At 36.2% G+C, this 26,432-nt stretch overlaps 1 protein-coding gene across 1 annotated transcript in view; it reads left to right on the top strand.

Moving 5' to 3' along the window:
- The window catches only part of Nrg3 (neuregulin 3), a gene marked incomplete at its 5' end in the record, with an annotated part of 1,020,825 nt that overhangs the window by 768,466 nt on the left and 225,927 nt on the right, over nt 1-26,432 (top strand). Inside the window, 1 exon segment of the mRNA XM_033763192.1 lies at nt 13,777-13,850. Coding sequence (XP_033619083.1) covers nt 13,777-13,850 — 74 coding nt within the window.

Below are 26,432 nucleotides of genomic sequence, written 5' to 3' on the forward strand. Positions count from 1 at the left end.
CCCCGGAACAAAAAAAAAAAAAAAAGAAAGAAAGAAAAAGAGAGTGAATACAGTTTATCTCCTGGATTTGAGCAGATACTTTCAGTCCATAATTGGAATCCTAAGAATTTCATGATGAAAAATTTGTCTCTATTTGTGAATTCAAGCTCTGCTAAAGGGTTAAATTGTAAATCAAATCTGTATATTTTCTTAAATTTCAGACACAACTCTGTTAGGAGGAAACATCACAGTGACATTATAAATAATGTTTGGATCAGCCATGGGATTCATAATATATCCAAAAGCTATTGACAACACATTGGGACTCTGCCATGAGTGAGAACGGAGATGCTACTTTGAAAATTATAATAATTCAATTCCAGATTCTTGTTTTGATAGTTGAAAGGGTTGTGAAAAGGTTATACCCACAGCCATTCTGTAGGTGATTTTAGTACCAAGTGGTTAACTTAAAGATCTTGCTGTCTTAATTATTGCTCTTTTTAAAAATAAGACTATTTAATTAAATTCTCAATCCAGCTAAGGAAAGCCTTACGTTTTAATCAGTGTCACAATATTCTCTATAGTCAAACTCAGTTTCAGTGATGAGTGACTGGGGAAGGGGATTTTTCTTTAACACTAGTAATGCCTTTGAGCTAGTAACTTCAGGCTGTGGATCCTAGGAGCTAAAAAAGTTTCTGGTCTACCCAGCATGTACCCTGGATTCAGACCAGGCCTGCTTTGGAATTCTGGCTCCTATACTCCCAATCTCCTTAATGCTGTGTAATTCTCTGCCTTGTTGTTAATCCATCAGTTGTTTTTGTTACATTAGCTTGGTTTAGCGTTTCTGTTTGGCACTGTTTTTAAATCAAAGATAGGCTGGCATCAAAAAATGTCATTCTGTTTTGATCTACATCTCCCCAAAGCTCAACTCCACCTCAGTTCCTGGTATCTACTAGTGAACTCTATTTCTATTAGTTCAACATTTTTAGATTCCATGTATCAGTATGATCAAATACTGTTTGTCTTTCTGTTCCTGGCTGGTTTTTCTTAACAGAATACACTCCAGGTTTATTGCTGTTGTTGCAAATGATAGAATTCCATGCTTTTTATGGCCATGTAGATCCCATTGTGAATATATTCCATGTTTTCTTTATCCATTCATCCATCCATTGCCATGGACACTTAGGTTGATTTTGTATCTTGGCTATTTTTAATAGTACTGCAATGAACATGGAAATATAGGTATCTTTTTGACAATTTCATTTTATTTGAATGTACGCCCAAAGTATACAGTGGGATTACTGGATTATAAGGAAGTTCTATTTAAAAAATTTTTAGGAACTTGCTATAGTTTTCTGTAGTGACATTATTGATTACAGTCTCACCAAAAATGTACAGGAGAAATAATTTTGAGAGACATTGTGAAGTCTGGTGACACAATTTATAACTATGTGTGATAAACTTTAAAATTGCTAAGAGAATAGATTTCAAGTGTTCTTACCATAAATAAATCATAAGTTTATGAGGTAATGAATATGTTCATAAGCCTGATTAATAATTCCACAATATATACATATTTTAAAATATTATGTTTATATATATATGCATATGTGTATATAATGAATCAATGAAAAGGAAATAACTCATTATCCTTCATTTCTCTCACAGAGTCATCCGATTCATAGTTTTAATGTTAAAATAAATGTTAAGACTCAGGAAGTTTGTCATTATATCAGTGACAAGTATCCATGGCATAATTTGCTTAAGAATATTTTTCAATTGGATAATAATTTACAAACATAGATCTTTCATTTTTAAAATAAGACATGGTCTCATTTTATGATATTTGGAACCTATTGTCAAATACCTACTCTTGGGCACATCATGGAGGATATAGCAATTTATTTATTCACTGAATTTCCACAGAGAATATAAGAAAGAATTGGAACTGTGAGTAAAGCCAGGGATCTAATGTCAACCCCATTGAGTTTGAATGCTGTTCAGGGACTTGATGTGAGATACTGGTGTGCAAGAGATAACTTTTCTCAGATTATATTCCCTCACTTAAAAAGCTGAGATGATATTCAAATCTACCACAGCAACAAGGAGAGCAATGCAAAGACAAGCAGGAAAAGGAGATGTGGGTGGGCAGCCAGGGAACATCCAAAAGTTGCTGGCTGAGGACTCTGGCCCCAGCCCCACATCCAGAAGCTAAGATCAGCCCTGCACCCAGCACTAATCCTACTGCAGACTTGGCATCATTACCCAGCACTGATTTGGGCTCTGACTTGGACACTACCACAGAATTGTGGACACCAGAAAAATTTTATTGCTTTTTTGGTTGCTGTTCTATTTGTTTGTTTCATTTGTCTGTTTTTTTTTGTTGTTGTTGTTGGTTTTTTTTGGTTGTTTAGGTTTTTACTTTTATTGTGCGTTTTGTTGATCTTTTTTCACTCTTTCCTCAACAGTCTTCTTGATTTTTTTTTATATTTTCATGTGAGTGAACAATATCTCTAGTCTTTCTGGTTTGCTATTTTTTTTTCTTTGCTCTTCATTCTTTCTCTCTTGTCCTCTTCTCCAGTTTCACAAAGTTTAGGTGATTTTTGTCCTCCAGCCTTGGTTCTACACTATTTTTCTTCATTTATCTGTTTCCCCCCATCCATCTTAAATTCCCCAACCTACAGGGTAAAGTCACTCTATTAAGGAGAAACTCACTGCATGCAAGTTCTTGGTTTATGTTGGATTTTGTTAAATAACTGTAGATCTTGCTTCTATGGTTAAATTAAATTAACAGTTTGCACAGTCTATCAGTTTCTAGGCTGTACTTGATGCTATTGCAATTTCTAATTGTACTACTTTAGCCAAGGTGTCGTATCTTTTGTAGTGAGTTGTTCTCCCTTATATTACATGATTGACTGGGGTCATAATCATCACTGAGGACTGGGTGCCAAAGGACTAGGTACTGGGCCTAAAAGATAGCAACTTCTCATACCTTAAAAAATGGAAAGGTAGAATCTTGGTACAGACATAAAGGCCAAGAGCCAGCTACACCTGGAAGACATCTCTAAGGTATAGACATTTCCTAGGGAAGCATTGATACTAGTGATAAAGCTACCTACAATAACCTATCACAAGCAATTTACGACCATCAACACAACAAAAAAATTTAAAAAAATTTTAAAGTAGAAAATGACAACATGCAGAAGCAAAATGTAACCCCAGAAATCCAGCCCACCCAGCAAAAGTTCAGGGGACAAGACAGAGGAGATCAGAAGGCACCAACCTGATTTTTCTGAAATGGTATCAGTAGAAGTTAAAAAAAAATAGATGACGAGGCTATAAAGAAATCACATTAGAAATAATCTTTCATGTAAAAAAGAGATGACATTCATAATGAAGGACTTGGTCAGTGAATCTAGGTTAGACACATTTTAAAAAATAGAGGTACTTAAGAAAATGATGGAAACCATGAATGTCCAACAAAGGAAATAAATGGAATCCATGAAACAGCTTCAAGCAGACATCCAGGAAATTAAAAATTCCACTGAAAGTATATGCAGCTGAATGAACTATGATGAAGAAAGACTATCGGATCTAGAAGACATGGTTTTGGTTAATGATCACAAAAAGAAAGATTTCTTAAAAATAGAAAGGGCCTATAAAAAATCAATCCAATGGCTGCAAGATGATTCAAAGAAGAACAATATAAAATCAATGAGAGTCAATAAAAAAGCAGGAGATAGCACAAAAACATAAAAAAAAAATCTATTAACAGAAGTAATGGCAGAAAATCTCCCAGACACAGAAAAAGAATTTGACACTCAGATAAGTGAGGTAGAAATACAATTAGCCATGGACAAAATAACTCTACACCAGGGCATATAACAATCAAGATTCCAGAAACATAGCATAAACACAAAATATTAAAAGCTGTTAGAGAAAAGAAACAAATCAACTGTAAAGGAAAGCCCCTCAGAATCACATCAGACTTCTCAATACAAAGAGATCTTAAGTCAAAGAGACCTTGGAGTGAAGTATTTTCGAGTCCTGAAAGAAAACAACCTCCATCCCAGAATAATATATCCTGCCAAACTATCTTTTAAAATCAGTGGAAAAATAAAATATTTCCATGACAATGAACAATTTAAGAAATTCAGAACTGCCAAACCAGCTCTTCAAAATGTTCTAAAAGATATTTTAGCAAGACATAATAAAGACTGCAATTCCAAGAATACCCATATAAAGAATTCATTAAGGCAAGGCAAGCAATTACACACAGAGAAAAGACAGGAAACCAGCAATCAGAAGAGGATATGACAGGTATAAACCAATAAATATCAGTTATAACCATCAATGTAAGTGGTCTCCATTCACCAACCAAAAGAAATAGACTGGCATAATGGATGAAGAAATAAGATCCAACAATATGCTGCATACAAAAAACATGTTGAGTTCAAAGAGAAATTCATAGAATGAAAGTGAAAGAATGGAAAATAATACTTCATGTCACAGGAACCCAGAAAAATACAGGGTTAGCTATTTTATTTGAAGACAAAATAAATTTCAAGTCAGGTCTAATGAAGAGAGACAAAGAAGATCACTATTTACTTGTTAAGGGAAAATTCCAAGTTACCAAATACCTGTGCATACAACTAAAATAAATATTAATGGACATGAAAATTCAAATGATCATTAACACAGTTGTAATCAGGGACCTCAATATCCTACTGTCACAAATGGACAAATTAACTAGACAAAGGGTCAACAAAGAAATCAAAACTGAACCAAACCTGTGAATAAATAAACTTACTGTATATCTATAGAGTATTCCACCCACAACATTAGAATACACATTCTTATCACTTGCACATGGGATATTCTCTAAAATAGACCACATGCTAGCTCATAAAACATATTTAAGTAAATGCAAAGGAACTGAAGTTATCTCCTATATATTATCAGAGCAGAGTGCAATTAAATTGGAGATCAATAGCATAAGAAACTGCAAGAAGTCCACAAACACATGGAAATTGAATAACATTCTCCTGAACCACCAATGGGTCACAGAGGAAATTAAAGAAGAAATTAGACAGATTTTACATTTAAATGATGATCCTGACATAATATAACAAAACACAATAAAAGCAGTTCTATAAGGGAAATTTCCATATCATAAAATAGGGAAAGCTCAAATAAACAACTTAATATTGAATCTCAAACTTCTAGAAAAAGAACAAGTCAAGGGAAAAGTTTGTATGAGGGAAGAAATTATAAAGAAATTAATGCAGTGTAGGATAAGAAAAAAAATTAAAAATCAATTAAGTAAAGAGCTGAGTCTTTAAAAGATTAAATAAAATTGACAACCCCCTAGTCAATCTTATCAAGAAAAGGAAAGAAAAGAAACAATCCATGCAATTAGGAATGAAAAGGGAAAACCACATTAGATCCTGCATAAAATCCAGAACATCATCAGTACATACTCTGAGAAGATGGGAAACATCTACTCAAATAAGATGGGAAACAGAAGAAATGGGCAGATTCCTAGATATATATGAATTACCGAAGCAGAACCAAGAAGATAAAAAAAGAAATCTAAATAATTCAATATCAGTCAAGGCAATTGAAGATGTCATTGAAAAATCTGAAAAAGAAAGACCCAGGTCCTGATGGATTCACTGCTGAATTCTAGAAGACATTTGTAAAAGAACTATTGCCACTACTCTTTAAACTTTTCAATGAAATTGAAAGTGAAGCAATACTTCAAATTCATTTCTGGAAGCAAGTGTTACTTTGATTCCAAAACCAAGGAAATACCTAACCAAAAAAGAACTTCAGGCCAATGTCCCTAATGAGCATAGAAACAAAAATCCTCAATAAGTTACTGGTAGACAGAGTGCAGGAAATCATCAAAAGGATTGTACATAATGACCAAGTAGTAATCAGGGGTTGTTCAAAATATACAAATCAATAAATGTAATATCCTTATCAATAGAGCCAAAGTCAAAAATTGCATGATAATCTCAAAAGATGCAAAAAAGGATTTGACAATTCCAGCACCCATACATGATTTAAAAAAAAATACCCTACAGATAATTGGAATAGACAGTCTTTATTCCAATCTGATAAAAGCCATGTAGACAAACCAACAGCTAAAACCATTGTAAATGGACAAAACCCAAAATTTTCACTTGAAAATCAAGAGCAAGACAAGGATGCCCAGTATCACCACTTCTATTCAATATAGTTCTGGAAACATTAGGCACAATAATTAGACAAGAGAAACAGAAGGAATCAAGATAGGAAAGGAAGAAGTTAAATTATCACAATTTGCAGATAACATGGTACTCTAAATAAAAAACCCCCAAAACTCCACAAAAACTTCTAGGTTTAATAACTAAATTTAGTTTAATAGATGGATAACAACTCACCACTCAAACATCAGTAGCATTCCTATAACACATAACAAACTCATGATAGAGAAATTAGGGAAACCACATCTTTCACCATAGCATTGAAAAAAATGAAATACTTAGGAATCAATCTAACATAGAAAGTAAAGATGTTTCAATTAAAAACTAGCACACTGAAAAAGGAGACTGACTAAGATATCAAAAAATAGAGAATTATCCTTCGCTCTTGGGTAGGAAGGACCAATATAGTGAAAATGGCCATACTCCCAAAATTGTTACACAGTTTCAATGTAATCCTGATCAAAATAACACTAGAATGCCTCACAGAATAACAGAAAGCAATCCCAAAATTCACTTGGAACCAGAATAGACCTAGAATAGCAAAAAAAAAAACCACACAATTCTGAGCAACAAAGGCAAGACTTGGATCATCACATTTCCTGATTTAAAATTATACTACAAAGCCACTGTGATAAAAACAGCATGGGTGCCGGGGATTTAGCTCAGTGGTGCCGCCGCCTGCCTCATAAGCACGAGTCCCGAGTTGAATCCCTGGTCCAAAAGAAAAAAGAAAAAAAAAAAGAAAATGAAATGGTACAGGAAAAAACAAAGAAAGAAAGAAATAAAAATAGCCCCAAGGATAAATGAAAGAGATTAGAAGATGCAGAAGCAACTCTAAATGCACTCAGCTATCTTATCTTCTACAAAGGGGCCAACACCTTCAGTGGCAGAAAGATAGCCTCTTTTAACAAATGGTGCTAGAAAAACTGGCTTTCTGCATGTTGAAGACTAAAACTAGACCCATGTTTATCACCATGCACTAAATTAAAGTAAAAATTAATCAAATATATAAATACTAAAACAGAAACACTAACTCTGCTAAAAGGAAGAATAGTTGGAACTCTTGAAGACATAGATATAGGCAAAAGCTTTATGAAAACAAAACCTTGATCACACAGGAAATATTATAGAAAAATAAACAACTGGCATCTCATCTTATTAAAAAGATTTTATACAGCAAAGAAATCACCAACCTAGAGTCAACCTAGAGAATGGGAAAAACACATTTGCAAGCTGTTTCTCAAAGGACTAATATCTAGAACATATAAAGAACTAAAAAAATAAAAATAAAAACCTCCAAATTTAAAGACCTAATCAAAAAATGAGGATCTGAAATGAATACAGACTTCTTAGATGAAGAAGTACAAGCAGAAAATAAGTATACGAAGAAAAGTTCAACATCATTGGTCATTTGAGAGATGCAAATTAAAATGTCACTGAAATTCCATCTCATTCCAGAAAGAATGGCTATTATAAATAAATCAGCCAATAACAGATGCTTGTGGGGCTGTGGGAAAAAAGGAACTCTTCTCTACTGTTAATGGGAGTGTAGACTCATGTGATCATTGTGGAAATTAGTGTGGAGATTTCTCAAAAAAAAAAAAAAACACTAAAATTAGAAGTTCCATTTGACCCAGCTATTGCCTTTCTTGGTATCTTCCTGAAAAAATCAGAAGCATCATAGCACAGTGCTATATACACACCCATAATTATGGCGGCACAGTTTGTAATAAATAAATCTTGGAAGCAGCCCAAATCCTCAGAAACCAATGAATGGAAAAAGAAGATGTGGCTTTTTCTACAGTGGAGTACTATCTGCCATAATGTTAAGCTTGAGACATCTGTAGCTCAATGGATGCACCATAAGGCCATACTCTTCAGTGAAATAAATCAGCACACAAGGTCAAATACCACATGATTTCTCTGGTGTGAGAAACCAAAAGGATAGCTAAGGACTAAAATGTATAATAGATATTGTGAAATAGGAAGAAAATATTCAAGTGGGAAGGGGAACTGAGGGAGTAAAACAGAAGGAAGGGAAAAGAAAAAAAAAGAAGAAAAGAAAAAATGGAAACAAAGCTTTTGTAAATAAAGAGAGGAAGAGAGGACAAAGGGAGGAGAGGGAAATGGAAAAAATCAAGGTATATCATGTACAGATACAAATTCCCTGTGATGAGTGTAATCACTATCTAAAATGTATTAATAAAATTAATTAACTAAAAAACAAAGAATATTACAAAGTAACATTTATAAAATGATTACTAAGAACCATGGGTATTATATCATTTATTCCTAATTATGATTCTAGAAGATAGCAATTGCTAGTGTCTCCTTTATTCAGATGAAGAAAGGGAGACACACACAGAAAGGTTAAGTGGGTCTTAAAGAGTACATCTGAGATCAAAACCAGGCAGTGCTACAAACCACTCTGCCTATAAAATGTTGAGTTTAATTGTCTGTCTGGTGTTCTTTCCCTTAAGAGCTGATTCTGAGGCTGGGAAGGACTGGAACAAAAAATAAGAAAGCATCCCAGGAGGCATCATTCCTCTTCCAATTCAGCAGCCCCTTGAAATTGGCAGGCATGTGTATTACTTACAAAGTTATCTACCTTCCTGTAGCATCAAAAAGGAACATCCACATTTTTTCCTAAGAATAAAAGTTTCTATAATCATGAAAGCACAAAATTTACCTGCCACCATTTTTATGACTTTGATTAATTAATTAATTAGCTAATGTTATTTTGCATTTTACATCTAAAATGAAGGCCCTGAGAAGAAGGTATATATGCTTCCTGTGCAATTCTTGTAGAGACCAAGCACTAAACAGGGATTGAAGCAAACATTTAAATAAATCTATGTTCTTCACAAATTTCCCTCTATAAATTATCTGAAATGCACTATTGTAGATACAAGGCATAAGGTTTAGGTATAAAGATGACCAAAATGAAAATATATACTATTAAATAGGTATGCTTTATTATTTTTTTTCTTCTTTCTTTCTTTCTGTCTTTCTGTCTTTCTGTCTTTCTGTCTTTCTCTTTTCTTCTGGTATTGGGAACTGAACTCAGGGCTCTGTGCTTTCCAGGCAGGCATAACACCACTGAGCTACATTCCCAGCCCTTGCTTTATTTTTCTACTTCTTGGTATCATACTCATTTTTTCAAGTTGAAAGTAGGAAATGATATTCAGTAATTTGTCTAAAGTACATCCATACATAAACTAAGTAGAAGTTGGATATGGTGGTACTCATCTGTAATCCCAACTACTACTTAGGAGGCTGAGGCAAGAGGATTGCAAATTCAAGGCCAACCTGGGTAATTTAGCAAGATCTTCTTCAAAATTAAATTTGCAGATGGAATGGGCATGAACTCAGTGGCTGAGCTATTACCGCTTGCAGGAGGCCCTGCACTTCAATTCCCTGTACTGTAAAAAAAAAAAAAAAAAAATACCAAAAAAAAAAAAAAAAAAAAAAAAAAAAAAAAAAATCAAACCAAATAACTAAGTGGAAAATTCAGAATAAAACCCAGTCCTCTTAGTCATTATGATACAAATGAGATCTTGAGATAGACCCTTAAACTATAGTTTTGGCCGGCCTATCCATGCCAATACTTAAGTGCTAGTGAAGGAAGAGAGAAGAAGGGAGAGAGTAGCAGTAAAACAACACCTTCCACTGAATGAAGGGCCAGGAAAGTAGAGGACAGGACAGCTCACTCAGTTAAACAAGTTTGTGCTCTTCTTGTTTCATTTTATTTCCCTGAGAGGACAACCAGTGGGAAATTGAAGGACAGTCAGTAGTGCAGGGAGGCTGCTGCTGTGTGGACGCGCTTCAACTCTCACTCTTTGTCACTCACTTTAACAGCTCTAAGTTAGGTTTTATTTGGGGTCTGGACTCATGGACATACATTGGCATATAAGGATTGAAGACAAGAGGTGGAAACGGCCTGAAGTTAGCAGTGTAGCCTTATAGCCACAGTCATCGCCATTAGCCGGTTTGAGGATGGTGATTTCTGTGGGAACATGAGCCCATGACCTGATCATTTTAAAAGTCACTCCGTTAGTGACTTCAGTAGCCAACTCAGATGACAATGTGGAGCACTCCTACTTCACCCACTACCCCCAGACAAGACAAGTACTGAATTCCAGCCAAGGACAACGACTCTTATATTTTCTCATTCTCTTGTTATTCCTTTCTTGTCTTTTGCTCAAAGATTGCTTTTTGAAAGTTTTCACTGAAATTCCTCACTGGGCCTTTCCTTGGGCACAAGGTGGAAGAGGAGAAATGACAGAAGGGGGTGCTTGTTATGTCTCATTTAGCTGAGCAAGTGGAAGGGGGAGAGGGCAAAGCTAGAATGAGGTAAGGTGGAGAAAGGCGATGCATGCTTCTGAAACTAGACAGTAATCACTTCCCTGGGAAGGGAGGCCCTGGGTTCTGCGGATCCATAGGCTCATGAAGAGATAAGCATTTTTTCATACTGAGGTCGCGCTCAACAGCCTTCTTCTCCCCTATCACATGTTTCTCCAATCCCTGGGGGTAATCTCTCATTTCTAAGTAAGCTTGTCATAGTTTTCTATACAAACTCTCATGTGCCCTTCTCTGCTTAGGGTATTGTAGTCTCAGTGATGACCTTCCTTGTAAACTGGGGAATAAAAACCTAACAGCATGATCAAGAAAGATCTCCTTTACCTCAGAATAAGCACATAGATCTGAAGGGTATTTATTTTTTAAAGGGTATTTATTTTTCAAAGGAAAGTGTGTCACCTTGCATTCTGAGTTTGCTTTGTGCTTGTTTCTCTGCTGATAAGAATTCTCTCTTGACTCAACCCTTTGTCAACCCTGGATGCATTTTCTGTCCTGAGCATGCTGTATGCTCTAAGTCCATGGAGCTGCAGGATCAAATGTCCCTGTAAACAACTGGAGAGTATTGTGATTTGTAATATACCTGCTGTGATGCAAGGATTCTAAGGGATAACGAAACCCAGAGAACAGGGAATGGATGGATTGAGTGGGCTTTGAAAAGAAGATAGAGTAGAACAATAATAGACTATGAACTTGCTTAAAGCAAGATTTGTGCTTTAAAAAATGTAGTTGGCACTAACAATTGGACATGTATTTCTTAATACAACTGATATGATTTAAGATTAATAGAAAGATCATTCTTATACATGAATTTCTTTTCTTATTATACTTGTATTTGTCAAATAGAACCCACCCAAAGCTCTCTCACCACCCTTGGTACTCAATGAAACAAAAACAAGCAATGTGGCATTTCTCAAAAGATGTGCTTATCACACAGTGAGAAGGTCCACCAGTCTCAATCTATATAACAGAAGTACATTTAAAGACTTTTTCCCCTTTATATTTTATCTTTAAAATATTCGCAAATTCATTCCACTTCATTGGCTCTACCTGCTAGCGATATTCCATCTTCACATTTGGATGAGTCTGAACTTATCAAGGTGATATATGTGTGATATTTAAATGGGAATTTTAATATGGTATTCTTCAAACTCAGCACCAATTAGCAGCGCCTCCTGCCTCCTTTAGCAAGGGACAGAATTTGCTGCATACCCAACTGCATGTTCCTGCTGGGCTTCCCAGTCTGTGTGAGACAGTAGCAGTCCCATCCTGCATATCACGTGCAGCCCAGGGCTAGGAAGACAATACAGATGTCCTTGCTCTGAGATTTTTCCCAACACTTCATACCCTCCACACTTCAAGATGACCCTAGAATTATGGCAAATCAAGTTAAGACTGGAAAAATCTCTAGCCTCTTTCCTTATTTTCTTTTCTGCACAGAAATGAAATAATGCACTTTAAGTAACAAAGAAGCCTTAAAAAGCAAGACAAAACAAAAAATAGCATTTTACCTTAAAAGCTACTATCCCCCAGGATACTATTTTCATATTAAATAAAAATACAGAGAGTAAAGAATACTTAAAATCTTCCACATGTTGGAAATAACATCTATGAAAATGAATGCATACAACACTCCATACCCAGAATGTAAATCTTGACCACAGAAAGATGAAGATTAACGTTGCATGGGCCAGGTAATTTCGAATAAGGGCACTATAATATCAGGGTAGCTTTCAGAAGACAGAATTTTATTTTTTCCTTACAAATGTGTTTCAGTTCTATTTTCTGACTTTTAGCATTAGAAAGCTAGCAATATGAGGGCCGGGATTTAGCTCAGTGGTTCCACCGCCTGCCTAGCAAGAGCAAGGACCCAAGTTCTAACCCCGGTACCAAAAACAAACAACAACAAAAACCTAGCAATATGATTGTTTTGCTTCAAGTACAGTCAATACATTTGTTTAAAAGATTATGAAAATATGTGCTTGCATAAGCCAGTTATTTTTCAATAGTCTGGGAGTGTCCTGGCATATGCAAGTACCAAAGGGATTTGTTCTCAACCTATAAGGAAAATTGCCAAATTTAGTTCAGAGTCCCAGCCATAAAATGATACTGAAGAGAGCCTACCTGATTACCTGCCTTCCAATTTGACTCCCAATACAAGGTAGAAAAATTACCTTGGTACTATTCAATATTGTTGCTCTGGTTGTAATAAACCTTGTCTAATAGTTCATTACACGTAGAAAACAAAGCATATTCTAACACAACAGTTTCTGAATTTTTTTTTGTCAACTTCATAGATTCCTAACAACTAGAGGATTGTTCCTTAAATTGGATTTTTATTCCAGTGGCACAGTTTCCTCCTCTGAAAGTAGGACAGAATCATCCCATAAGCAGCAGTAGTTGTTTCCCTGCTTAACCCAAGCATGATAGGTGGATCTTCAAGCAAGCCAATAAATGCCACCTTCCTACTTAATGAGGTTCTGGCCTTGGGACAGTTGCCCTGTAAATGGCCTGGCAGAAAGCAGGCACTTTGCACATGTTTGCTGAATGTAAAGGAGAAAAGTGGAGACAGAGAAAATGTGAGCATGGAACTGCCTCTTAGCCCTTGCAGTTAAAGTGCTGAGATTTCTGGCAAAGCGGTTAGGTGATGTTGACAGGAAGAATAGGTAAGAAGTAAATCCAAAACAGTGAAATTAGCAAATGACCACATTAATGAAAACAAGAATATGAAGGAAGCAGTAGGTAAACTCAACAACACTGCGCTGTTGGAAAATGATTTTTATAAGAAAATGGCCCTTTGCAATGTAATGTTTCTGAGTAGACTTTAGAGATATGTGTTGCATAAACTGTACTTGCTTCTAGATTATAACATGTAGAAAAGCCTTAAGATGCTATTCAATTTATTCCTTAGGTATCACATATGTAACTATAAAAGCTAAGCTGTGCTTCTCTCTCTCTCTCTCCCTCTCTCTCTCTCTCTCTCTCTCACACACACACACACACACACACACACACACACAGATAAAATCTAGAATCTGCCTCTTGGTATGAGAAACACTGAATCAAATGATACAAAAACTCGTACGTGCTGTTCTCACATTGGTATAATTGGTTATTTTCCTTGGTGAGATTTTGGAATGAATCTTTCACAACCGTGTGTGCATAGTTGTCATTTGTCCTCTCTCCTCAGGTGCAAAGAAGGCTACCAGGGAGTCCGTTGTGATCAGTTTCTGCCAAAAACTGACTCCATCTTATCGGATCCAAGTAAGCCAAGCATTTTTCTCCTCTCTAATGCGATATACAAGTCACTCTTCCTGGAGCCTTAGTTGCTAACCACTAAAGGCTGTATTTCACTGAGTTTTTGTACCTCTGAAAGCTGCCAAGGACAGAGGTGGTGGCAAATGTTCATATTCAAAGCACAGCTTGCAGCTGACTTGGTCAAAGTCTTCTGCGGAGTGGGGTTTGGCCTCCCGATTTAAGGCCACCATGGAACTTCTTGTGAGAACCAACTCCTGGCAAATCCTGCTGCCTGGCTCTCAGGCTTTCCCCTAGTATCACTCCATTTCAAAAGTCAGGCTGCAGAAAAATTTAAAGAGCTCATTATTTACCCAAACGAATGTTATTAAACCTGCGCTATCATACTGCTTCTCATCCGTTGGTAGTTTTTGATAATAGTAAACCTATTAACATTTAGTGAAGTAAAATATGCAGATAAAATTGCATAAGAAGTTTTCAAACAAACTGAAAACTCCATCCTCAGCAGCACTAGTTGCATATCAGTGATTACTGTAGTAACTGTGAATTGCTTTTCCTTCCTTCATTCAAGAGAACAATCTGCCGCTAGAAAATAAGAGCAGCCGTTAGCTTCTCTTTGTGTACGGATTCATAAGTAACTTCCTGTAGTCAAGTGCACAGTTCTGTTTAAATGTGTAATTTTTCCATTATCTGTAAATTGTTTTCTTTCAGTGCCTATTATAGTTGAATCATGGCTTTTAAAACACAGTGGGTGTATATTTATTGGATCTGTAGTTTAGTTCAGTAAGGACAATGACAGGCATTTCCAAACCCTAAAGGCAGCATTATGGTTTTTTTTGAATATTGAATTTGTGTAACACAACTTTAGCGAAATATTTTGTATTGGCCACAGGCAGGTCCCGCTGCCTATTAGTGTGGACTATGCCATTTTTAGCATCTTTTTGAAATGTGTATTTTCAGTTTTCCCCCTGAATCTCTAGGCACATTTCGTAAGGTAAATGTAAAGTTTCTTGAACAGGAAGAGCTTTCTTTCATTTAAATGTGTTTTATCTTTAATATGTATCCATTTTCCTATGAATGAATCGATTTTCTCGTTCTTTATGGCTGAGTAAGATATACTCCTAAGTGAAATAAATACTTCACACATGTGTAAATACCGAATAGTTTCCCTGGTGTGAATAATCTGCAATAAAACATAAGATCCTAATGAGATTACTGTCATTTAGAAATGAGAAGAAAGGAGCTAAAGGTGTAGGGAAGGTGGGATGGGTAGGGGAAGGGTAATAAGGGAAAAGGAAAAAATGTGATATAATGAAAAGATGAAAATAAAGTGTTTGTAGATGGGGAGGGGAGGAGGGAGTGAAGGGAGGGCAGGGACAAGGGGAAAAAATGAGAATCAAGACCTGTCATGTAGAGGTACAAGATCCCAATAATGAATGTAACTGTACTGTATCCCTAAAATGTACCAATACACTCAATTAAGGCTGAAAAAAAATAAAAATAAAATAAATGTGTTTTATCTCAGCAAGAAAACTCACCAGGCAGTCATTAACTATGCTTTCCTTTGTGCAGTTAGCCCTCCCTGTGAAAAGTGAAGTTTGCTGAAAATCTAGCAAGTAATCCAAACTGGGTGTCTATTGCCCCCTGACCAGAGAGGATGGTGTTGGTGGATGTTTTGGTATCTTGTGGTGTTGACTGCTTGTTAAGCTGGTGTCTAAAAGGCTCTTCATGGTGGAGTTGTATTCACATAATTGGGACACTATGAAGCTTGTATAAAAGGATAGATTGCGTGGTCTATTTCTTCCTTATTTATCTTTTTGGGTTTTTAAAAATTTTTCCCTAATATATTCTTCATTCTTTTCTTTGCTCCCTTTCCTTCTAACCTTTCCATCTTCCTTTTCTTCACTGATTTTTTTCTCTCCTCCATTTATCTCCCTCCCTGTTATTTCAAATGCAACTGAGAAATGTCTACCAAATACAAGATAACAGGCAAGACCTTGCCTATGATACAAAATGTTTAAAATAAATTAATGTCTTCCTTTAAACAATGTAGTCAAAATTTGCTTTCCGATTGGATATCCTAGTCATTGTTTCAAAAATTGAGGGTGAGATCTACTCTAAAGACTGTGTGTTCCTCATTGAAAAATAATCCCACAACCAGAGTTACTGTCCCTGAAGACCTACATCAATAAAATTATTTAGTGCAGCAACACTTATATTGATGAAAACATGGACAAATTCTAAAGTGACAACAGAATTATCTTTAAGTAAAGATCATATAGCATATCTTGTCTATTGTATCAAATTAACATTAAAAAGGACAGCGGTATGAAATGTTTTCATTAAGTGCAACCAGAAAATAGAAAATTATGTTTATGTAAGTTTTGAAGAAAACATTCTTTAGTCCAAAGGTAGAAAAGAAATATGCTAAAGTACCCAAAATGAGCCCTTAGTATTTAGGTTGCGAAACTATATAAAATTATTTTCCTTTTATTTACGTTTTCTATAAAATGGTGTATTATTTACTTACTATATGAGTAATAAGGCCAGAATTCCTTGAAATGTAAAAGTGAGATAAGCACCGAGAATCCAAGCCACTGAGATAGTTTAAATGGAAAAAAGCCATTAATGCATTTGTTTATTTATGTACTCTTTGGTACATTCCTCTGCTATTTTCTGAGCAACTACCAAAGGCCATCTAATTCTTAAGATTCTGTTAATACAAAGACATGCAAACAGAAGTCAGGCTCTAAGGATCCTACAGACTAGTGAGGCAGGATCACATGTCAGTACATACACAAACAGATGAATTTGGTATCACATTTACCCCTTTGTGAAAGTGGCAGATTTCTTCAGCTCCCAAGTCTCATGTTTTTCATCTGAGAATGTAATAGAACCACAGGCATCTCTCACAGAGACTGAAAAAGACTCAAAGGCAGATAAGTGTTAGTCCACCTCCCTCGTTCAGCTTTGCAATCATTGCTAACACGTGTTCACATGTTGCATGTGCCAGGGACTGTGCCGAAGGGCTTCCCTTCGATTCGTACATTAAATCTTCACAATCGCAAGCGACCAGGGAGTTGACCAGGAATTGCCCACATTTTATAGATGAGGAAATTAGACCTCAGAGATGCTAAATAAACTTGCTCAAGGTCGCTCAGCTATTTAAGGCTGGAGTCTCAGGCCTGAGCGCCCCACTGCAGGGCTCTCTTCTTGCTCTCCTGAAACCCATCCTTCTCTGGTTGTTTCCAACAGGACATTTATCACTCTAAATTTCATTGACGGAAACTCAGTGACCTGCGGCAAACATCCTTCTAAGGAACAATATTTGCACAATTTTCATATCTTAATGCAGCAACTTGAGCTCCCATAGGGAGTTAAATCCCTAATGAAATTTCCTTGTCAAAATTCTTGCTGAAGAATTGTTTAATTTGCTGCTCATGATATTTTTGGAATGATTTTATGCTCAGGAAATAAGCTTCCCTCCAATGCTTTCTTCTATTTTTTCTCCTTTGCTCCCTCTTCTTTCCATCTCTTGTTCATTCCTTGTTCCCCCTTTCCTCAGTGATGGTTCCTACTTACTGAATTTCCAGTACAAAGGGATTAGGAGCCTCTGCCCTTGTTTCTACCCCAGGCGATGCAGAGTTGGTCAGAAACTGCACCTGTGGCATTAAATTTTTAAATGTAAAGTAGAGTCTCATATTACATGTGCTTGAGGAAATGATACAAAGGCATCTCTCTGATTAGCCTCAGTGACTGCTACTGACAAGTGTTTTTACAGTGAGCCCTGTATGGTTGCTGAGTTATGGTCTTGCAAAGAGACCTTCTTTACCTCCTCCCAAAAATCCTTTAAAATTGTTTGTCCTGAAGCATATGGCTTATAAAGTACTCGGATTTCAGTTTTTGAAGAGAGTATCTAATGCACAACTGTCAGGTATGGATTCAGTGCACTACAAGCCACAATCAGATCACAGTGTTAGACAGTAAGCAAGGATTCAGGTGCAAATTAGGAAAGTAGTACAAGGGACAGACTTTGATAAGGATAAAGAGAATGTGACCTTCCACTGAAGAGCCAATAGTTTCTGAGCAGAATCAGAGAATGGGATGGGATGGACAAGGTGCCCTTCAGAAGTGAGGGTCCACCTCCCTTTACATAGTCAGCAAAGATTTCAGACCTCTGTGCCTTTCTCTGTCACCCTTCAATGTCCAGTGATACCATGGCGGCAACAGCAAGTCTGCAAGCTAAAGCTTTGCAACACAGCTGATACATCTTAAACTCTTGGAGTCATCTAACTTCTGCAGAAGGACAGAAGACAACTTCCACCACCAATCCATGCATGCTTATTTAATGTACATTCACCCTAGGGTTTCTTTGGATCTTAGAATCCATGCTGTGTTCTTAAAGCACCCTGGAAGACGCAAGGAATCTGGTCTGCATATGGTTTAGAGGAAAACTAGTGAAAAAGGTCATATGTGATCACATCACCGTCATCACCCCAAATTGGCCTAGTTTGTATCAACTTCCTAGAAATAATCACTTCAGGAGTCCAACAATAAATATTCCATGTGCACCTCTTCTGATTGGTCTGCGGGGACAACAGACTCATAGGGCTGGGGGAAGTTCTATCTTCTTCCTCCTGAGTGTCTTTAGTTGCACTGTTGTGCTGCCCCGATGTCCTGAATTGACTCAAAACACTTACCTTTCACGGTCAATTTGACTTGAGGAAGAACCAGAAGCCAAACTGCCAGATCTACTAAATAAGGTAGATAAGAGCGCACTGTAATGTTTTTAGGCATCTGCCTTTCTGTTGGCTGGCACTCAGAAGCAGCATTCACCATACTTTCAGTTATGCCCTTTAAAGACAAGAAAAAAGACTTAGAGAACTGCTTCAGTAAAGGGGCAAGAATGGTAGGATATGTGTGTTTGAAGTACAATTAGTATTTTGAGGGTAATTAATGGCAATTTGTCTTTCAATGTAAGTTTTTTTTTCATTTAAACATTCATCATATTTTCTGATCGCATCTCTGCATTTGGAGAATGGTTCCCCAAATGTTGTGTCCCTGCAAGCAATTCCGAAGTGGGGTCCAACACACAGTCAGGATAATGCATGTCTTCATTCACTCACCCCTTTACTTCCCAAGAAATTAAGCCTGTGTTACATGCCCCACACTGTGTATACAAACAATAACAGTTGCAGACTCTGTTGTTATTTGGGTAGCTAGACTGTAATAGGACAAGCTGAACGGCTTATTCTGAACACTGCAAAGTCCAAGACAAATGCTCTGGCTAATTCAATGTCTCAGCACTCTCTCATACACAGTATCTTCACACTCGCCATCTTTCTGCATTATGCTCCAGCTATGAAGTGCCATGGCTGGCCTTCACAGTTTTGCTCTGCTCTCATAGTTGCCTGGCTCATCTCGGTGTCCCTCCCTTGCTCTCTGGGAAGGTCATAGCATGTCCACCTGTCCACTCAGGCCTTTTGGGAAGGCTGTACTACAGCTCCTGCTGGTTCTCAGTTGTCACGCATGGCCACAGGCAGTCCACGGCACCTGCTGACAGTGTCCTTTCAGCCTGCTCTAGTGGAGAATATTCAGGGATCTCCATCACCTGGCTGCCAGGATCAAAGATGGTGCACATGCTTTTAAGTCTCTCCTGTCCTTTTTACATTTTCAAAGGCACTGAGTGAGATTGAGTGCTATGTAATGGTTCTAGAATATTTTATTATTTCCTTCATAAATTTTCCATGTGATGATTTGTCTCATATTTCATTACCTATAATCCATTATGATGACAACTTGACCAAATCTGAATTAGAAAGAATTAACTGTTCACATAATGTAACATAGTATACTCATTTGCCCTAATAAATAGGGATTATCCCAAACATGTTTTTCCTTTTTTTTCTCTACTCACTCAATATGTCTTAAGTGCTTTCCAATAATATTATGTATTCACATATTTTAAGCTAGTCTCTTAAGAAGGATAACATTATATGTAATGTGAAAGCTTTAGCTCATCACTATGGTGGATCTTTTAGTGGATTTCTAGTTGTTTATGATTACAGTGATTGAAAAAACATTGTGCACAAATCTTTGTACCTTCAAGTCTAGATTATTTATTTTGGATAATTTCCTGGACTTTTTACATTTTGAGAACAGAAAAGTTAGATCAATTTTCATTTCTATGAGCATAGTGTATGAAAGTTGTTTTAATTTTTTTCTTGTTTGCCAGAATTGGATATTACTGATTAATTATGAACATTATGGTAAACATTATAACCCATCCATGTTTTAAATTGTATTTCTTTGATTGTCAGAAATCATCAAAGATTTGAATATTTAAAAAATTTGTATAGATTAAGTTTATTCCATATTTTATGAGTTTTTATTTAATTAATGGGGGGAGAAAATATATGAAGAAAGACTACATGACCGCCCAAATTTGCAAAATGTATTTGTTTACACTATACATGCTTCAGAAAATACAACTTGAATACTCTGCCCTGAAAAATGTGGTAAGGTTATACAATCTTTTGTGAATATTTTTTTATGTTCTCTAAATTTTATTCAACATGAGCTACACTGTATATATTTATTAATATATTATTGGTCTTAATTTTAAAACTGGTAATTTTTAAAAGAATAATGATAACAAATACTTTTCTGATGTTTACTATGTATCAGGCACTGTTCTAAGCACTTTACACATAATGGTCAAGTAGCCTTGGGAAGTAGATTAAATTACATCTCTAAATGAGGAAACTGAGGCAAAGATAAATAAAATGATTCGCCCAAGGGTGCATATTGACCACCGATGGAGATGGCATTTGAACCCTATAGACCGAGCTGCTAAAAATAAGAAATGAGGAGCAGCTTTCAAAAGTTGACAGAGACTTTTTTTCCATGTAGTCATTATATCTCCTCCAATTACTCCTCTTCTTTTTTGCATCATTATTTTTCTTTGTGAAGTTTCGTATTCCTGTGCTGCAGTGGGATTTGAGTATTTTCTGGCAGACAGTATGTGAGTCCCTATACAGCACGTTTAGGCCCCAAGGAAGGGCAGTGAGCATGTTCCTGCTCTATCCGGTTTGTCTTGGCCAAATTCAACTGCAGCCAAAGGCAGGGAAGGAGAGACCTCCCATCGTGGCTCCCAGTGAGTGTGGCCTGATACAATGCTCTTGGTTTACATGGTAATCAGGAGTCTAGTGACACCATGACCCTCCCAAGAAGAGAACCCTAGCAGTGCTTTTGGTCTGTGTCTGTAAGACACCTACAGCTGTGGTGGAGAGAGCTATGGTAGGAAGAGCTCCTCCTATGGGCTACCTGCTCCCCAAGGGTGCAGCCCTGGAAGATGCTCCGTCTCTAGTCTCTCTATGCCTTGTCCCATTTGAGGAACTTTTCTAAGGCTCTTACTATTTAGATAAACTGCTGCCTGGGTTGATTCCATCTTCAAAACAATCTAATTTTATATACATTTTTTTTCAGTTTGTTTCTTTATTTGTTACACAGTCGGCTCTCTGCATCTACAGATTCAACCAAGCATTGATGGAAAATACAATTATGCCTATGCTGAACATCTATAGACTTGTTTCTTGTCATTACCTAAATACAATATAACAACTGGTTGCACTCATTACCTTGTTTAGAGTGTTATAAGTAACCTAGAGATGATTTAATAACGTCGGTGGGTCTGTGCTCAGGCTGTGGCATTTCATAGGAGGGACTTGGGTGTCTGCATGCTTTGGTGTCTGAGGAGGGGTCCCGGTTACCATCTGCTGTGGAGGCTAAGCAGCAAAACCATTTGCCTCATTGATTAGACAAGAGGTTGGGGGCCTCTCCCAAGATTTATACATTAATGTAGCTCCGCCTACTCCATATCCACAATTTGTTTTTTCTTTGAAATCTTTGAGAGGACATTTTTTTGTGATTATTCCAATTCCTAGCAGTTTCCAAATAGTTTACTTTTGAGTGAATGTAAAGAGACACTGGAAGAAAAATTTTGTAAATGTGATCAAGAATACCGAAATATTAAACACAAAAAAACAATAATCACAAAACTAAATTCGTTTATTACCCAATCAAAGGGGTCCAGGACATATGCTGTTACCTTGCACCTTCCATGCATGGCATCTTGTTTTTCTTCGTAGTCTACTTTGTATAAATTTGTCCCCTCTCATAACATTACAGGTATCACCACTTCATTATTGCCATGTTTTGCAAAACCAAAATAACCATAATTATTTTTGGCTGTGCTAATTAGACTTTACTGAATGAGTCTTTTTTTTTTTTTACATTCTATGCAGTCATTTAATTTGAGGGCTAAATGGCAGGATTAACTTTGCTTTTTAATGATGTTTCACTTGATGCAGAGCTGGGGTAACAACCAAACACACACACAGACCAATGCCTTGCACAGGAGATAATTTCTTTTTGTTGTTGTTTTGGGTTTTTGTTTTGTTTTGTTTTTTTGAGACAGGGTTTCACTATGTAGTTGAGACTGACCTGGATGGAACTCACAATGTAGCCCAGGCTGGTCTCAAACTCACAGCGATGCTTCTGTCTCAGCTTCCCGAGTGCTGGGACTACAGGCGTGCACTGTCAGGGTGAGAATTTTTAATAGTGGATGACAGCAATTTCACCCTCATGTGACTGACATGAAATTCAATACTTTAAGCTATTACTATGTTTATTTCTAATTTGATGCTACCATCTCCCTTTCGGTTTTTATGCAATTTTAAAAAATTGGGCACATTAATTGTAAATAGCCTTTCATAATGTGGATTATAAAACTGAGCACAGGGAAGTATATCAATTGACCACGTTGTTGGCCATAATCAGAGCTACAGTGCCTTAGGGTTCTCTCTTAGTATCGGGGTCATATTTTGAATTCCAACAGAGGGGCTTTCCGGAAATAAGAGCTATATGCTGAATATCAGGGTGAGCCTCAGTTAACACTCCCTTGTTTATTACGCCCCTTAATTATGGTAATTTTACATTGCAGGAAACTGAAATTTAGAAGTTAATTAACAAATTATTGGTTTCTAAACATTTTAAATCAAATCAGGTGGTTCTATCCTTTATCCTTCCAAGTGCTTTCTGATAGGAACCAGAAACATGTTGTTTCAAAAGGAGACTTTTAGTTTTTAACTTTCTGGTACAAACTCAAGAACAAGATATCATTTTTAATTATAAACTTAGAGATTTTTTTTCAGTACCTGGGATCAAACTCGGGACCTTGCACTTGTGTAAGGCAGGCATGGTACGACTGAGCTAAAACCCCAGCTCTTAGAGATTTTAGGCAATACATTAAAAATACAGCATTATACACATTCGTAGGATACCATCTGATGTTTTGATACATGTATATGTTATACAATGCTTAATCTGGTTAAGCATATCTACACAGACAGTTGTCATTTATACATGGTGAAAACATTCAGACTCCTTTCTGCTAGGCTTCTGGAAAGTATAATGTGTTTTCATCCGTGTCAGCCCACAGTACAAGCACCAAAACCTCTAACTCCACTCTATCCGTTTCATTTCCCCTTCCTCCCCTGGCTCTGGAAACGACATTTTACTTTGAACTTCTGAGGTCAGCTTTTAAGATTCCATATACAAATGAGATTATGTGGTACCTTTCTTTCTGTGCTTGAATTATTTCACTGCACATAGTCTTCCCCAGTTGCATGAATTTAGTCATGAATGACCAAACTTCATTCTTTTTGCGGCTGAATAGTATTCCATTTTATGTATATACTGCGTTTTCTTTGTCAGTTCTTCAGGTGGTAGATACTTAGATTATTTCCTTTCCATTTTTGGCTCTTATGAATAGTGCTACAATAAATATGAAAGTGCATATTTTTGACATTTGCATGCCAAATATATACATCAAATTTATATATAATTATATATATGTATATACCTTTTATAAATTTATATATAAATACATATATTTATATTTCACTGGGGTGGTTGCTAGATCCTAAGGTAGTTCTATTTTTAAGTTTGAGGAACCTCTGTGCTGGTTTTCCATTATTCCTTTACTGGCACCACCAGTGTGGAAGAATTTTGTATTCATGTTCTCATCAGTACTTGCCAGTTTTTTCTTTGAAAATAGCTTTTCTTACTGGATCAAGGAGCTGTTTCAAAGTGGTTTTGGTTTCTGTTTCCCTGATGATTAGTGAAATTGAGCAGTTTTTCATACACCTCTATGTCCTATTGCAAAACTTCTATATGAGCCTATTGCTTAATTTTATATTTAGTTATCTGAGTTTTTACTGCGAGTTTGAGACCCTTATATTTCCTGGATAATAACCCTTTGTCAGAAGTATAGTTTGTAAATTACTATTTTTGTTTTTGAGGTCGTCTCTTCACTGGGTTGTTTCTTTTGCTGAATAGAAGCATTTTAGTTTGTTGAAATCTCATTTGCAAATTTCTGCTATTATCTCCTGTTCTTTGGGTGTGTTGTGTAAAACTCCTTGCCCATTTCCATGTCACTGATGCATTCTCCTATGCCTATGTTTTGTTTTTACAGTTTTATAGTTTCAAGTTTCACGTTTAAACCTTTAATCCATTTGAGCTTGTTTTTTATAATTGGTGAATAGTAGGGATCTAGTTTCATTCTTTGCATATATGCACCAATTTTTCCCACTCTGTCTGTTGAGAAGACTGTCTTCATTGCATGTTGTTAGCAGCTTTTTGGTCTGTTTATTTGTTTGTTTTTTTTCCCAGGGATTGAATTCAGGTCCTTGCACTTGTGACGCAGGCAGCAGAGAAGCTATTTCGAAAATCAGTTAGTTCTATGCATAAGGTTGCTCCATCCTCTATTCTGTCATATTGCATATTGTGTATCTTTATGGCAATCCCATGCTGTTTGGATTGCTACAGCCTCATACTATATTTTAAGGTCAGGCAGTGTTATCATTCCTTCTTTGTTCTTTTTGCTTGCGATTTTTCTACCTAGTCAAAGATTGTGATTCCATAGAAATTTTAGGATTGTTTTGTCTGGTTCTGTGAAGGAACAGACATTCTTCATTGCTTCTTGAGCCTCTTGATTAAGTATAGGGTTCATGGTATGATTAAAATGTAACATATGTTAAAAGACAGATACATATTTTGTACAGTACAGCCTAAAATTATGACATTAAGCAATGGACTCCAAAGTACCTAACCTAGTTTCTGAGATGTGAAAGATGCTTACTAAAATGGAAAACAGGTAGCATGAATTTTTTGGTGATTAATTTTCTTTGTAGACACATTTTGAGAACAAGCTCTGGATATTCTGAATTTGTCTCTTACTTTTCCAGTTCCTTTTTTTGGAATAGCTTTTAACTCTTAAGTTACGTGGCTTGGGCCAGGAATGTAGCTTTGTGGTGCAGCACCTGCCTGGCAAGCATGAAGCCCTGACTACAATTCCCAGTAACAACAACAACAACAACGATTTCCAACATAGTTTGGCATCTCTCTTGCACCCATTCTTTGAAAACTGTGCTCGATTAATGGGAAGTTTTGTGGGAGAAATAATGTATAATTGATTTGTCAGATAAACACTTGATTGGCACTGTTTTAAACCTTCAGAAGATAATCAAGTGTCTTCTTTTTCCTGATTTTTTGGGGATTGGGGGGCAGCAAGTCTCTGTGATTATACCTGCAGGAAAAATCCTAATGTTGGGCTTCACTTATTTCATTGGTTCAGGAATAAATTTCCAGGACCAACAGGAGTTTTTGTGGATAATTTGTAAATAATGCTCCTCAACTACGAGTAAACAATGAGAAATTTAAAACTTAATTAAACATTTCTATAGTGTAAGCATCTTCACATACAAGTAAATAATTATTATGGCTTTGTTTGCATTTATGTAAGAAGCTTTGCCAGGTATATTCACATATGTTTTGTTCATTCTGTGAGTTAATTCTTGCAATTATAAGATAAAGTCATTATTAATATCCCCATTTATTTTTGCAACTATGCAAATGAGATTAAAAAGACATAACCTAGCTGAATAAAACTATGAAGATTGATTATAGCATATAATAAAATCTAAAATGGAAGCAGTATGTTCTAGAAGATTTTATAAAATGGCACTGTTCTTTTATTTAAGTATGTTTGTCTCATTATAAAATTTAATGCCTATGACTTATAATTAGTATTACAATTTGTATAATGATGCTTTAGTTTAAAATTCTATTTTAGTCTAATTTTCAAGATAGGAGAACATACACATAATTCAGTATCATACAGGATACATCATGATTTTCATTAAAACTATTCTACTTCTATCCTCCACATGCCTAATTCCTCCCTCACAGGTTGCCATGCTCTTGCCCCCAGAAGTGGCATGCCAAGTAACACTGTTATCCAACATTTCCAGGAGAGGAACCTCAATTACAAGTAATTGGCTTTTTTTGTGGTTTGAAGATCGATATCATTGTCCCCTGTAATGTTATTTGCCCTGCAATGTTCCTCTATCTCTCTGCCTTTGGGGGTATTTTGTTTTCTAAAACAGAAAAATATGACTTGACCATAAAAAAATCTTCTTAATGGTGACTCATTATTCATGTATGTAATTGTAATACCAGAAATTAGTG

The sequence above is a fragment of the Fukomys damarensis genome, unplaced genomic scaffold (genome assembly GCF_012274545.1).
Source record: "Fukomys damarensis isolate Sample0158 unplaced genomic scaffold, DMR_v1.0_HiC HiC_scaffold_1, whole genome shotgun sequence".
Classification (NCBI taxonomy): domain Eukaryota; kingdom Metazoa; phylum Chordata; class Mammalia; order Rodentia; family Bathyergidae; genus Fukomys; species Fukomys damarensis.